Consider the following 15,492-nt stretch of genomic DNA (forward strand, 5'->3'; position numbering starts at 1 on the left):
TTATTCATGTTAAAACCCTCGGTATTACTTTATACATCTCAGCAAAGACGGAAGGAAATCACCTTCATGATGAATTTTGTGAATGGTGATTGTAACTGTAACTTTATATATGACAACTTTTAATTTATGTTGTACTGCCTTTCCCTATTACCAAGAGGATTATAAAAAGCTGTAAGAACCAAGCATCCAGTCCTCTCCCTCTGTGCAGGCTTAACTCCTCAAAGCTTCCTCCTCAAATGTTATTTGAGAACACATCCTGGCTTGTCTACATCTAGCCTTCTTTCTCAACAGCTCCCTGTTTCCACCCCTGGTTCTCAGAGATGCCAAAACCATTGTGATTTTCCTGCTCAAAAGACATTGCATACAGAGTAATTCTTCTTCTCAGCAATGTTTACTTACCAGATGACTCAGTGACTTCCAAAAACTTCATGCTGCTCTTCCTCTCATCTTAGTCCTGTCTAGTGATGCATACACTTCTGGCATCTGTAAAAACACTGTATTGGCCTAGCACAGCTAGAGCCTCCTTTAAACTCAAAAGCAGAAAAATGTGTGCAGACGTTCTTCTCTGGGCACAGAATTTTTAAATGACATAAAATGCAGATAAGCCTCACTTAGAGAAGGTAAAAAAGTCAAAGGAAAGTAGTGGTGCTAGCAAAGATAGAAGTGGAAAAACAGTTGCAATGTATTTGGCAGAAGCCGTTGCTGAACATGCAGCAAGGTCCTTGCAGTTCTTTGTTCACAGAGCTTCCCAGCTTCTGACATCTTAGGGGACCGTATCCTGGAATCTGGAATATGGCCTCTAGGGAGAAAAACAGCAAACACTACCCACAATACAGAGATTCACAGCAATTTTGTTTCTTCAATGGACTGTTTACTCAAGTCTTAGCATTGAACTATTAAATCAGACAACCAAAACCTGGAGCAGAGCATCTCAGCCAGCTTGTCTTTATGTAAACACGTAGAAATGCACCTTGATAAGTGAGTCCTAGTAGTGAATGTGCTCATGGGTGTTTAGCTAGGAAGTGGGGGGAGAATATTCTTCATACTGGCTGCTCTCTAAGTATTTCTCTAGTGAATGTGAGAGAATTTGTCTTCCTAACTTCTAAGCAGGAATGATGTTAATGACTAGAGTGGTTAACCTCCATCTTCATATGGTAAGTGATTAGATTAGGAAGGCAAAACCAGTGTCTGAGAGTTCAAGGCGCGCACACACACACACACACACACACATATATATATGTAAGTATATAAGACAAACTAACATGCACATAAAGGGGAAAAAAAATGTTTCAAGCCCTATTTCCTGTAGGTTATAAAGACAGAAGAGACATTTCATTGTGATGGTTAATTACTTTCATGTCAAACAGATCCCATGATCATGAGGGTAGCAGTTAGATAGATTAGGGTAATTAAGCAAGACATACCTCAAAAAGTGCCTCTCAGAAAAAGAAAGCATGCTAGATATGTGTCAGTCTTCAGTCCCTCAGACTTCACTCAGAGACAATTTATATCCTGTGACCCTTTGCAAAGTGACTGAACCACATTAGTAAGTAGTCCCAACAATTACCAAAAAGTACAGTAACTTCGACTGTGGAGTAATTTAGAGTAAAACATTACAGATGTCAGTGAATTTTTGGTAACACCCACCCCTGCCAGTGTTTTAGCAAGGCAGTGCTGTCTGACATCCCAATGCCAGTTTTACTGTGAAGTCTTATTTTTGTTTTAATCATAATATTTCTATTACACTATTTTCCAGGCCCTGATTATATCAAACAAAAGTTTCAAGAAGGAGTGGAGGTGAAAGAAAAATCTGAAGAAAAAGTTCAGGAAAACCCAGCTACCCCAAAAGAGTCACCACACTTTTATCGAAAAGGTACTACACCCCCTCGAACCCCAGAAGCAAGTCCAAGGCATAGCCCTCCTCTTTCTTCTGAACCTTCTCCTTCAAAACAACTGAAAAAGCAAAGCTCCGCTTCTGGGGCAAGACTCAATCAAGACAAAAAGCTTTTAGCCACTGAGAATATAACACCCACAATTAACAAGCCTTTATATTCAAAAGCACCAATGAAAGAGGAAGTAGCTGTGAAAAACCAGCCGAAGTTTTCAGCCCATCACAATCCCATCAGCACAGAAAATGGGGAGCTACATGGTCACTACCATGGCTATTATGTAAAAATGAATCCAACAGTGCTTCCACAGGAGCTCAGGGAAGAAGATGAGTATGTCAACCCATCACCGTCGACACTTGCACGGATACCACCCTCACAGAAGCCAAGTCCTGCTAGATCTGGGGGTAAGCCAGATGCCAAAGAAAACAAACCTGACACAAAAATTAAGAAACCAGAATTTGCTGCACCAAAGAACCCTGCTAATAACGAGTCACATTCAACATTGGAAAAAGAAGTAGAAAACAGCTCGGTGAGTAGCAAGAAAACTTTTCATTATCTCTGCCCTTTTGCCTCCAAGTGCTGAGCTATGCAACCTAAAGACAGAAAAAGCTCACTTCTGTCAAATCTTCATCTGGATACAGTCTGCTAGCTAAAACCCAATACAGCAGACTGGAGGGAGAAACAAATATTCCAGTCCTTTATATTATCCTTTATGAAAACTGGGAAGGGATAGTTGATAGCCAGATACTGATGGACTTTTGAAACATTAATCCTTATTGCATCCATAAACACAAAAATGTGTTAGTGTGCGTATTAGTGTGTATGTATATATATATATATATAAAAAAATATATATGTATATGAGCATTTTGTGTGTATGTAGACATATACTTGCAGATATGCATATATACAGATCTATTTCCCGCCCTGCCCCTCCCTCCATCCTCAAAACAATGTTTGTTGTACTTTAGTGGATAATTGGGCAGTACTAGTTACACTCATGCTCTTCCCCAAAGGTCTGCTCTTGAATACTGTTGGAGGTAGGATGCTGGCCTGTGGTCTAACCCAGTCCAGACAATCTCCCATTTTCATTTTCTTCTCTATGTTGATTGTAGGCTCTAAAACCAGGCAATTTGCATCAAAATATAAACTGTTTTAAAATACATACCTCTAACAATACTTGTGTTTTACAGTGTGGTGAAAAATTTTACTTTCTTTTTCATCAAGAAATGGAGGAGTTTTAAAACTATACATTCAAATCAGTATGAATTGAATCTCATTATTATTTAGAAATAATAGAACTATCAATGGTTATGCAGTAAAGGAGAGATGACTACTAGCATTTCTATATCAAGTTATGAGAAAAAGCCAGGTTATTGAATTCAGAATCCCTGATGATGGCAAAACTATTTCTAGGCCAAGAGAAATTCAGGAAAATAATAGGTTTAGATCCTAAAGTTAAGCTTTAGCAAATTAAGAGGTCCAGATAATTGTCATAATGTTTCTTTTTTATAAGCATTGTTTCTTGAATCATTTTTGGTACTCCAGTAGAAAAAAAACAGTGTGTCATTATTGATGGGATAAACATAATGACCCATTTAATGAGCTCCAGACAGCCTAGCACTGATCTCAGGCAAAGCAGTTGAATAATTGACACATAACTTCATTAATAAAGAATTTAAAAATAAAAAGTTGTAAGAATTTCCAACCAATGTGCAGTGTAAAAGAACTTGTCAAACAAGTTTGACATCTTCAGGTGTGACAGAGGAATCATATCCTCAATCAAGAAGGTCACTTGATTTGCTGTGATACAATTATGTATTCTGACAAGAAAGCCAGAGTAATGCTAAGACTAAATGTCACATTTAAATATTTTTTTAAAAATTACTTTACAGTTCTGAAAAAGTAATTAGAAAAACATCGGTAATTTGGTATTACCCTGGTGAGGTCATTCTTGGATTAATTCCGCTGCTCTATTTTATTAACATTTTTATTAATGACATTGAAGAGGACATGAAAGTATTACCCGTGAAGTTTACAGAAGACACAGAGACCAGGAAAGTGATAAATAACAAAGACAGTTGTTCACCAATACAAGCCGATCCAAATCACCTGCTAAGAAAGATGCAAGTAGTTATACATGTGCAGCACAGCAAAATGTCAGATTATATATTGAAAGACAGTTAATAGAGCCTGGCCATGCAGGTTCGGAACTGGAAAAGGTTGGTGGATCAGGAACAAGAGATGCAGCTGAGCATAAGCATCTAGTCTGCTGCTGCTGTTCAGAGATGTTAATATAATCCTTAGATTTATCAACAGGAAAGATTAAGCAAGAGTACATGGGAGTCTGTTTTATCTGTTTTTGGCACTGGTGCAACCACTTCTGGAATAAAATACAGTGTCCATAAATCAGGGATTTAAAATGAGAAAAAACTTAACAGAAAGCCCCACAAAGTGCTGCAAGAATGATTAAAACATACCTTACAATGAAAGATTCAAGGCAAAAAAAATCTGACATGTTAAATCACTTTCTGTAAATACACATCATAAAATAATTTCCCAAGCTAACAAGCAAATGTGTAAGAAGATCCAACAACTGGACAGATTTAGATAAAAGTCTATAGTTTAATTTGCTTTTAATGATGTTAACTAAATGTAACATCAGTTTTCAAATGTTGAGTTTTTGTAGCCATCATTGAATAACTGAATAATGAGCATTCTGCCAAGATGATATCCTCTGGTTCAGCAGGAAGCTTATATTCTGTTCTCTGCAGATCAAAGTAGATGTTCACAGTGGTTTTGTAATCTGCAAATCTGTATTACAGCTGCTATTAGCCCTTTAACCTTTCAAACCTCACAGATACGACTCCTATGTAGGGTAACACAAAGCTGTCAGGCTTGTGAAGGTTGAGTGAGCATGCACAGAATTTTAGCCTGAATTGAAATGTTTTGTTCAGCTCTGGTGAAATTAAGTGGCTAGAAATAGTCCTTATTTTTCCTACATTCCATCCAGACCAAATAGTGGAGCTGAGGGCATCTTCACCGTAAGAAACCAAGTAGGGCACCTAAACAGCAGTTTATTGACCTTCTAGAATAATCAGGGTAAGGACCATGAACCTATAGCCTGTTATCAGGAAAGGTGGAAAAGTGATAAGCTATTATCACTTTGTTAGTAAATTAGCTACTGTTTGTTTACTGATATTACAGGTTATGTGGGAACTGTCCCTCTGCTTCAATTGGATCACCATAATTGCATTATTCTTATTATCAGCATTTCAATAAGGAAGGAGGGTAGAGTTTAGAATCTCATTTTTAATATAACAACATTTTAAGATACACGTAGATATATGTGTTTTATTCAAAGATGTCTTCCAAATGTGTCTATAAATTTGCCCTTATAGAATAAATTTCCTACATGCTTATTTCTTTAAAATGCTGAAATGAGTGAAAATCCTAAAACAATTAAAGCAGGAAGAAGCCTACTGGCCTAGCAGACTGAGGGAGATAGTACACAATGACTGTTAACATTGCCCGGAGGCTTTTCTTTTTCATTGTTAGTATGACCTTTCAACTTCAGAAAAACAGTAGTCTGTTCTGCAGTGTTCCTGGACTGAGCTGGGCTGGAGTTACGCAGTGCATAGTTACTGAGTGTACTTCTCTTCATCCCAAACACTTCTGAATGTTGAGAGACTTCCGAATTCTAGGGCTGCATTGGAGAATTATTTTGCTTTAGTCAGTAACTGCAATTGCTTCACAGTCATCCTGACAAACGATTTTGTGGTTTGAAAGTAAAACTGCCTTAGATCCTCCATAAAAGTTTAAAAATATATTTTTTAAGGAATATAATGAGAAAACAACTCTCATTTTCATGAAAAGAGAAATAAGAAAACATGGATTTAGAATGCAAAAATGAATCTATTACATTTATTGAGCACTTTCACTAGATTATCTGAAAGTGCTGTATAAAATTGTGCTGTGCTTTTTTCAAGTTTCCATTTATAATGCATTAAGAACATAGATACAGAATGTAAGATTTGCAATTCTTCCTTCCATGTGTCTAAATCAAAGCCATTTCTCACATCTGAATGAAACGTAAAATTTAATTTGCACTTTAAACAACTTTATTAACAGAAAATTCTGCAGCATCTGTTTTAGTAATCAAATTCACGTTTCTTATTTTCTGTGAATCTATTATATTCTTAAGAATGTCATTGACTATCACCTGTGTAATAAGTTAGTTATAGGAACAGTAACGATTCTCAAGGTGGCCCCATTTCTGGCATGATACTTGAAAAATATCAGCGCATACTTCTTAGGCCACACTTCTCATGTAACTATTGCCTGATGTTCAAAAATCAAAGTTTAAAATCATTTCAGAGCTCATAAGAAAGTCATAGTTTTATCAAGGTGAAAACATGCATAAAGCACAATGACAGCCCCTGTTCATCAGCTGCTCCAAAACAGCTGTTTGCAGGCATTTACCCTAATGAATGAGAAGTAAATCATCCTTTTTTCACTGATAATTTGGCACCTTGAAATTACCTTATTTTTACCACAGTGCGAAGTGTGCACAGACACTTGGCCACAAATGAGGACTAACTGTTGGTTCTAACTGCTCTTGCAGCCTGTAGCCCCAGTATCAGCTTGCACACTGCTATTCCACCTTGAATATGAGCTGATTTGAGATTGTTTTGGATTTGGGTAAAAAGTAGGATGGAGTTGCAAAAAATACCTTTGTGGTGTACATTCACGAATACACATTTTGTTTGCCTGGTATGTATCCATGTGTTGCCCGAGGTCAGGTACAAGCCCAGGCACAAGCGCTCTACTATATTGTCATTTTTTTCATTTTGTAGGTGAAGATTTTTAAGGCACACAGAGTGTTTATCCTGCTTTTTACCTGTAGTTAAAATCATGACATTTTGCTGAACGTTGCCCAGTGTGCTTCTACTCTGATCTCTTTGTCCACTTAACATCCAGTTAGTAAAGGATATAACTACCATAATGTTAGAAAAATAAATCAGTATTTGCCTGATCCTAAAAAAACCCTCTGAGCAAGAACTTTATGCTAAATTTAACAGGCATTCCTAATGCAGTGGGATTACAAGACTAGTCTTAGTATTTCCTGGCACTACATTTTAGGAAAATAGCCTTCTTCCTTACCAGATGAAAAATAATCATACGGTTATATTTTTAACTGTGTAAGTGTCTGACTTACTAGAAGCTGAAAGGGCAGTTTTTAAGCAGGACTGGAGTTTTTCTACCACAGCTTCTTTAGTGCACCTGTTCTAGTCACTCTTGGACTGTTCAGACTAATTTTGTCTTTTGCTATTTTAAGCCCTTGCAGGACACTAAAGTCTTAATTATGGTATTTGTCTTAAAGCATTAAATGCTCATTTCATAGGTGTCTACAAATACAGGTAGTAGTTTATTCATAGTAACCATAAGCTCCACAAATATTGTTGGATCATTTTTAGTATATTAGGAAATTCTTCTTTGAGCTGAAAGTTGTAATTACCAGAAGAGAAAACAAAATGCACATAGCAGGCCAAAGGAGATGAGATTTACTTCTTTGTATAAGGCATAGACTCATTATCATAAACAGATAACACATTTTTCTTTGATCTTCATATAAAACCAACAACCCAGTTCTTAAGACATCACTTTCTTCTGTCTTTGTAGATGAGATTTCTTGATGCACACCATAGCCCCTAGTTTTTTTTAGCCTAATCATGTTACTGTGGTGACATTGTTGTACCTAACCTGACTGCATGAATAGAGAAGTCCCTTCCCCCTCCATGAAGCTTAATTCCGTAAAACCATGCGCTAATGATACCGAGTTGCCGTTTGAACTGCAGTCTCAACTTGCCATTCAGCCAAAAGCTCTCTTGCAGCTATCAGGATGCTGTTTCAGGATATATTTCAGGTAATGAATAGTTCCTGGCTCCTCTGAGGTCCCCATAGGTCCAAATTTTTCCTCAATAGTAGTAAATCAACTTGATTTCCATGGATTTTATTTACAAATACACAAAGCATTAGATGGCCAAATCCCAGTGAGTTTTAATGGTGTTAGGCAATGATCTCCTTCACAGTTCCTTGCAGCTCCTGGTGCACTATAACTGTAAAATCTCTGGGTGGCATCCCAAACTATAAGGGAACTATTGATCTGATTTTGATAATACAGGGAGTCCCTGTTAGAATTATAGAATCATAGAATGGGTTTGAAGGGATATTTAAAGATCATCTAGTCCACCCCCCTGCCATGGGCAGGGACATCTTTCACTAGATCAGGTTGCTCAAAGCCCCGTCCAACCTGACTTTGAACATTTCCAACGATGGGACATCCACAGCTTCTCTGGGAAACCTGTTTCAGTGTCTCAGCACCGAAGAGAAAGATGTTGAATCCAAATCTTAGTGTAATCACAGTTCCTGTAGAGAGGTAATGTAACATAATCATGTATGTACTATTCTTGTCTGTCATGAGATTCATTAAATGGAAGGTTCATTCTAAGGGTGTCGACACTGACATTCCAAGACGGCAAAACTGAGAGATTCTCAAAGTAGATGTTGTGTCATGTCACGTAAAACATGTTGTATTGTTCAGAGTCTTCCAGTATAGCTTTCATGCATAAATCTCACAATTGCCAAATGCATTTGGTGGGAATCCTGATGGAAATTTTGATTTCCCTCACAGTAGAATAGTGTAGAAGTACCCAAGCTAGCACAGTTGTGACTGTGCCAGAAAGAGGAAGAGGAAATGAACCTTGAGTTATGCACTATACAGCGATGCTGCTTACAGTGCTGTGATCAGAAATGTCACCATATCTGGAGCCATGCTTTCCTTTTATGCCTCTTGTCTGTCACCAAGTGTCTCATATTCTTTGGCGCATTGTGAGTCATTTCAGTAAGAAGGAAGGAACAGGGTTCCACTTCTGTGATCCAATGGTTAAAACATACCACTGGTGAGTGGGAACTTGTTATTCAAAATCTTTTTTACTAAGGTGACCTTAAACCTAGTCTTCAATTTTCTAATGAATATTTTAGACATTCTGCCATGAAGCAAAATGTGAGTCTTGCTGACAATATCATTACCCCATGGCAACCTTTAACTAGCCTCCTAATAGTTTCAATCGTAGTTTGAACTTGAACATCTAGTTCCTCAGCATGTGAACAGATACCTCTGAAGAGGTGCAAAGGGAACTTTATGGCCTTTATGGATAGAGGTGCCGATTGCGTTTAGACTCCCCAGAGATTTAAGGAGTACTTGACATAACATATTTTGTGACTTATTTAAGAACTTGGCATTTCACATCTCGCCTGCCATCTTAACTACTATGTAAAGATGTGTTGTGGCAGAAAGTGTTTAATGAGACTGTTTCAGGATGAGAGCATGTGATATAATAATCACACAGGTACTATTGAATATCTTCCCAGTGACACTGCTGCAGCAAATTAATAATAGTAAGTTCTTACACCTTACCATTCCAGAAATTACATAGCTAATGTTAGCATTTTCATTAAGCATAATGAACTTCTGTAAGGCATGCCTCATGTGGAAAGTGAAAAACTTTATATGTCATTTATAATGAAATATGTAAGTTCTTATGCAAGCCAGTGATCCTTATGTAGCCCAGAGGACAGTTTTCTGCAGAGACTTTTTGGTGGGCTTTTTTGTGACTTACAGAAGTATTGTCTGAGTGAAGAGTTTTTCTGTTTCTACTTACAGTAAATGTGCAGTCTTAAAATCTAGGTGTATACAAATCTCTGTGAAATTATGTTGTAGTAAACCAAATACATTTAGAGAACAGAAGAACTGAGAATATCCAGTTGTTCAGGACGTTATTTCAAGTTGCTTTTTAGAAAGCATCCATGTTTAAAGAACTATCCAAAATTGCTGAAAATAATTAAAAACTTTGTTCTCTGGCTTCACAGAATACACTAAAATTGTGTAATGGTTAAGTTTCCTAACCAAGTTTAGGTCTAGCTAAAAAAGTAAAAAGTATTTAGACTTTTCGTTTCTTCGGTATATAGGTCTGTAAGATAAAGGGTCAGAATAAATAAAAAAAAAAGTTTAATTTTGCAAGTAAAATTATTTTAAAATCTGTAATAGAAGCATTTATAGGTATGTTAGTGCAACAGTAAGTAACTTTTTATTTCCTTTGATTATCAGAAAAAGGGTATTTTTTTGTAAAACGCTTTGTCATGTCTGTTTTGAAATGGGTTGGAATTAGGGAAGGAATCTGCTGTAAGGATGAAGAGCAGTGGTCCAGCTTTCCTGAAGTAGTTCAAGTTCTTTGTTTTGCTTTATCTTAAGGTGATATTGTTTTTGTGTTGATGGGTTTGTTTTCATTTGTTTATGCAGTCATATTTGTGAGATGGTTTAATCTCAGTGTAATTAAGAACAGTGTAATAATATACACTCACCTGTATTTATCTAGCTTATTTTCACACAGATAATATTTAGTTCACCTGAATACCAAGGGTAATGGCTATGTTTCAGGAGCAGAGTCTGTATGTTTAATATTTAGGTAATCCTTCAGAGCAAAGTCAAAACCGGTAAAAATTCCAGACTCAGGACATGTTCGTTGCTGTACACTGTGGAAGTTTGCATTAATTCTGATATCTTCATTTTATTTTCAGGGCCCTAACTCAGTCATGATCGCCCTCGTAATGCTGTTGAATATTGGTTTAGCCATTCTTTTTGTCCATTTTCTAACTTGATTGGAATTAGGAAAGGTAAGAAAGGTCTTGTTTTCATATAAAATCACCATATCCACCCCACCTCAAATGATAAAGATTTAATTTCTTTGCATACTTTTAATGTTCCCTACTTCAATTTTAGCTATGCCTGAATGTGATTCAACATAGTTATTTAATAATGTAACTGTTTTGACCCTTCAGTGAAGTCATGACAACTAGTGGTGTTAGCCCACAGTTCTCTGCAGTTGTGTCATCAGCCTTTTAAATGGCACCTGTCAGACACAGGGAAGGAGGCTTGGAATTAGGATGGGACGCAAGAGAGATGAAACTTGGAAAATTCAGCCAGGGCCCCAGATCAGTTTCTCTGCTGATGGCTCGTGGCTTTGGGGTCCTCTGAAAGCTGAAGCAAGCAGCCATGTTGGAAAACAAACAAAATAATCTGCTGAAGCAGCCCTGCCAGTGAAGTGAGTTGGCTTCTCCATCTGTTCCAGCAGAGTGTGACTAAACTGGAAATGTACGGAGCTGCACTTTTTGTTGATGGAAGCTAACAGCTGCCTTACTATTTTACCGTCTGATGTTTTTAGTGGGGAGATGGGAAAACGACTGCCAGAGGAATGTGGTCAGAGGATTCTGTTGCTGTGGAAGTGATTCCAGCGTTCACTCCTATCTCGTTAGAAGAAATAGTTAGCAGCATCAGTCACCAGTCTTATTCCATTACCTGCTGCTTTTAACATCTCCTGCAGTGCTCTGGGAGATTGAATTTCATTTGCCTGTGCATGATTCTGTTCATTCGTTGTTTATGAAATTTGATGTATAGCCATAACATAGTGTCTAGTCCAACCTGGAGAAAGCTACCAGTTCTGCCAAGCAGCAGAAGCAAAAAATGAAATCTCTTTTTCTAATCCAGAGATAAAAATCTTAAATCAATTTTTCTAAACCTGAAGAGCCCTTTTGCTCTAAGGTTTAGTAAGAAATATACCCTGACTGCAAAATTTAAAGATGTTAGTATCTTCCTAAAAGTGTTCAAATGCTTACGCCAATAGCAAGCAAAATTTTTCATAATAAAAGAATAAGAATCTTAAGTTGATATCAGAGTATTCTAAGCAGGATCTGAAATATCAGAATAAGCCAAGAAAGGCAAGATACAGGTTTTGCATGTTGACTTTTTTTTTTTTTTTAATTTGGTGCTGTGGTAATTGGTGATTTGAATTATTATGTTTCAACACTGAGGTATTTTGCCAGCAGTTAAAATAAAGTTTTGTCTGAGTGCACATTGATGCCAATGACAGTTAAGCTAGCTAATGCTCATAATAAATTATTGTAATTTTAAAATACTAGCTTTGTGTTGAATACATTCAGGTAAAGCGTTTAGAAACGTTAAGTGATTGTTTATCAATTTGATGCCTTCAGTGTCTTTAAAGTCCATTTATAATTTTACCTCAGCATTAAAAAAGCCTCAACATTTTTCATTTGGAAAGTTTGTCTTAAGTAGTTCCACAGCCCTTTGTTCAAATGATGTGATCATGTTTCTTTTTATGTGCCATTATACTGGAATTACTGTACCCTATATTAATCAAAAGCATGCTTGTTTACTGAAAATATGTGGTGTGGTCATTTGGCAAGTAAATATTTTAATTTAAAGCTACAAAAAGCAAAGGGCTTGTATTATGGTTTATTTTATCTTTATTAGAAAATCTTTCATACAATATAGTTTTTGAACCTGTTTGTAAACTTTCTAAGTGTTTGCATGGTTTAATGGGCAACATTCTTGCAAAGTACATTAGCTATTTTTTGATGCAGCATATTAAAGTAACGTAAGTATGGACTGAATATTGTGCAGCGAAGTAACTCCGAGCAGGGCAGTAACACCATGGTGTTTTTTACAGAAGTATGTTGAGAATCCTGTGTTTTGACCAGTGTGGATAAAGAAGAAAGCAGAAAGAGAGCAAATGAAAATAAAAATGTATATTTATTTTTTAAAAAAAGTTAAAATTGTGTTTTAAATTTAGGAAAGTAATTTCTAAATAAGAACAAAATTCTAAAAGTTATTGTGTAAGCCTTGACATAATGGACAAAATGTTCCATCCAACAGTGAAATCACCCCCTGTCTCCTTACATGGAGAGGTAATTTTGTAACTGAAGTATTTAATTCCTCTTAAATGTTTATTTAAAATACTTTATGCTCTGGAAATAATGGGTAACAAAGCTTATGAAAATGTTTATAAATTTAAGTAAGCATGTTAGTGCCATTTATAAATATGTACAATTTATAAGCTTTTTTAAAACAAAGCTCAGACAAATTGTTGGTATTTTTCTAAAATGTGCACAGCTGTATTTTACATGAAAAGCTATTTATAATTGGTTGTTATACTGTACACTACATTTTGGACAGCACAATGAAGCCTGCCAATGTACTTAATAATGTCATTTTGTCTATTTGAAGTTTCTTGCTGTCAAAGAATGAACTCTTTATCTATGAGTTTCTCTATTTATAATTCTTGACCCAAAATGTACAATGTACAGTTTTCACAACTGTATTTGCTCTAATAAAAATAAGTTGGTTATTAATGGAGTTTCAGGCTAGTTTTTTCTGTTTATGAATTACTTTGTTCACTCTCTGGAAACAATTTTTCTAAGAAATTCAATAAACGAGAAGTGAAGCAGGAAAATGGGTGAAGTCCTGCCCCTTTGAAACCATTGGAAGTTACTGTTTTCAACAAAATAATTCTGGGAAACAATTAAAAGTAAAAAAAAAAAAAAAAAAGTCAAGTTTCCTTACATGCCTTCTTTTATCTTCTGATACAGAATGTTTGTATCTTTATAAATTTAGTATCTTAAATTATATTTGCAGTACAGGGATAGTTCAATCGCTCTTGTTTTAATCAGTGAATGACTGGTCCATCAACAGCTGTTCTTGTAAGTGAATCAACAACTTTTTTAGACTTCCCTCCTTCTCAAGGTCTCCATAGGTTCAAAATTAACATAAAGTTTGTGAGCCAATATTCTACACAGAGAAAATTCAGCATTACAACTGTGTTAAAGCCACCCCATTTGCTGAACTAATAAATCAGCTAAGAATTTTATTTTATGTGATTCCAGTTTGGCTTATTAGCCAACTGTACCGAAATCCTAATGTTTAGTTGAAAAGGAGAGCAAATTTTCTTAGTAGTTCCTTTTTAACGGAAATATATCTTTAGGAAGTAATTGTTACTGTCTTATTCTTTAAAATAATTCTACCAACATGAAGCTTAACTTTAAGAATTCCTATTTTCTGTGCAATAACCCACTCCCTAAAGAAAAATTTTGGCTCTTCGAGTAGAGAAAAATACATTCTCAAGAAAAATAAATAGCTGTAATGCAAGAAAATTTTAAAGTCAGTTTCACTGAGACAGCTCTTCTCTGTCATTTTGTGATCGACATTGTATAACATGTTCAATAATAAAAGTAAAGTTGACATTAAATATTTTTTAAGTCCGATGAATGTGATAATAGTCTCAGGCATATATAAATCATAACAGCAACAAGCAAAGGATCTGCCCAGAAATGGAAGGGAAAATGTTCTTAATCAGCTGAGAAATATGACAGCTTTCCCTGCCCATGAGGGTTTGTAATTTTAAAAAAATCAACATGTGCATAGAAATACAACAATTTTTCTATGGTGTCTGAAAGCAGAGGGACATTCTTCCTCTGAGATGTTTTTACCAGTGGTTTATATCTGTTGTAAACTTGCTAATGGGGTTACATGGGAATGCATCTGCTATGCCTAAGGGGAAGAAAAAAACTAGAGACAGACAGTGCAACTTATTGCTCCAAGATTTGCTCTACTGTAGCACGGAAAACTTTACCCCATTTCAATGCAAGGAAATTTTTCCCAGGCAAAGTAGCTTCTCCTGCCACAGTTGTGTGATTTCCCACAGAAGCTGTGAGCTCTCATCTTTGAATTTGAGGTCTGGTTTCTTGGGCAACTTCATTTACCTGATTAAACAATATATATAGTAGACGCAGAAGAACAGCGAGTAATGTTGCAGTGCCAAAGGCTGATGAGAACAAATCATCTTTCATCATTGCTTTTTAGCATAACCAGTCCTTTCCTCACTTAGTATGTATAGTCCTTACGTTTCCTTCCATCAGAAAAGCAATAAGGAATGCAGAGTTTTTATTTACTTTCTAAAAGGAGGGATTCGCTTTCAAAGCAGAAATTTCGTCACATATGACTACAACTTGCCTTTCAAATACAGATGTTAAAAAAATCATTAATACAACTGCTGACTTTAGAAGGAGTAAATGCCTCTTTATGAGTGATTAAAAGTTGTGAAGTAGTTATTTACATAACTTCTAATGATGTCATTACATATCTATTAAAAGCTCTGTTCAGGTACAATATTAAAAGATTCTGACAATAATGGGGATGCAATGATAAAAGTCTGCAGAAATTCACTACATATTGAGCTACAGTAACATTCCTAGTTAGTTGTTATTAATGAAACATGGTTGTGAGTTATATCTAAATGGTTTTACTCATAGTTCGTTTGAACCAGTTAGGGCAGACAGTTCTACATACCATTCTCCTATGGAAATGTGATTCAGTAAACAAAGCAAATGAAGAGAAGGGAAATTAAATAAGCCTTTCAAATGAAGTAGTCTTCTCATTCTCGCGTTTAATATTCTCAGCAACAGGAAAAAATAGAAATTATGTTAAGTCTGAGCAAGAAGCTGTGTATACCAACATGCTGTAGCTGAGGCATCTACAGTATCCATCTCTTTTATTATTTTTTTTTCCTACTGGATGCAGAAACTGCAAAATAAGAGACATTGCACCTCCTACCAATGTGGGAGGTAAATATAATTTCCATACATAACATCTTTAAGAAAAAATGTCTATAACGTTACTGGTTTTTAGACT

At 35.9% G+C, this 15,492-nt stretch overlaps 1 protein-coding gene across 4 annotated transcripts in view; it reads left to right on the forward strand.

Annotated features, from left to right (window-relative positions):
• JPH1 (junctophilin 1) overlaps positions 1 to 13,161 on the forward strand; it is an 84,245-nt gene extending 71,084 nt beyond the window's left edge. The window contains exons 4-6 of one of the 4 annotated variants that reach the window (XM_055800413.1): positions 1,757 to 2,418; positions 10,530 to 10,625; positions 10,732 to 13,161. In XM_055800413.1, the coding sequence (XP_055656388.1) occupies positions 1,757 to 2,418; positions 10,530 to 10,610 (743 nt within the window). In that variant the 3' untranslated portion in view covers positions 10,611 to 10,625; positions 10,732 to 13,161. Of the gene's footprint in view, positions 1 to 1,756; positions 2,419 to 10,529 lie in introns of all 4 variants that reach the window. The other 3 variants (XM_055800411.1, XM_055800412.1, XM_055800410.1) reach the window with 3 other exon arrangements.
• Positions 13,162 to 15,492: the final 2,331 nt, after the last annotated feature.

The sequence above is a fragment of the Falco peregrinus genome, chromosome 3 (assembly GCF_023634155.1).
Source record: "Falco peregrinus isolate bFalPer1 chromosome 3, bFalPer1.pri, whole genome shotgun sequence".
In the NCBI taxonomy this organism is placed as follows: Eukaryota; Metazoa; Chordata; class Aves; order Falconiformes; family Falconidae; genus Falco; species Falco peregrinus.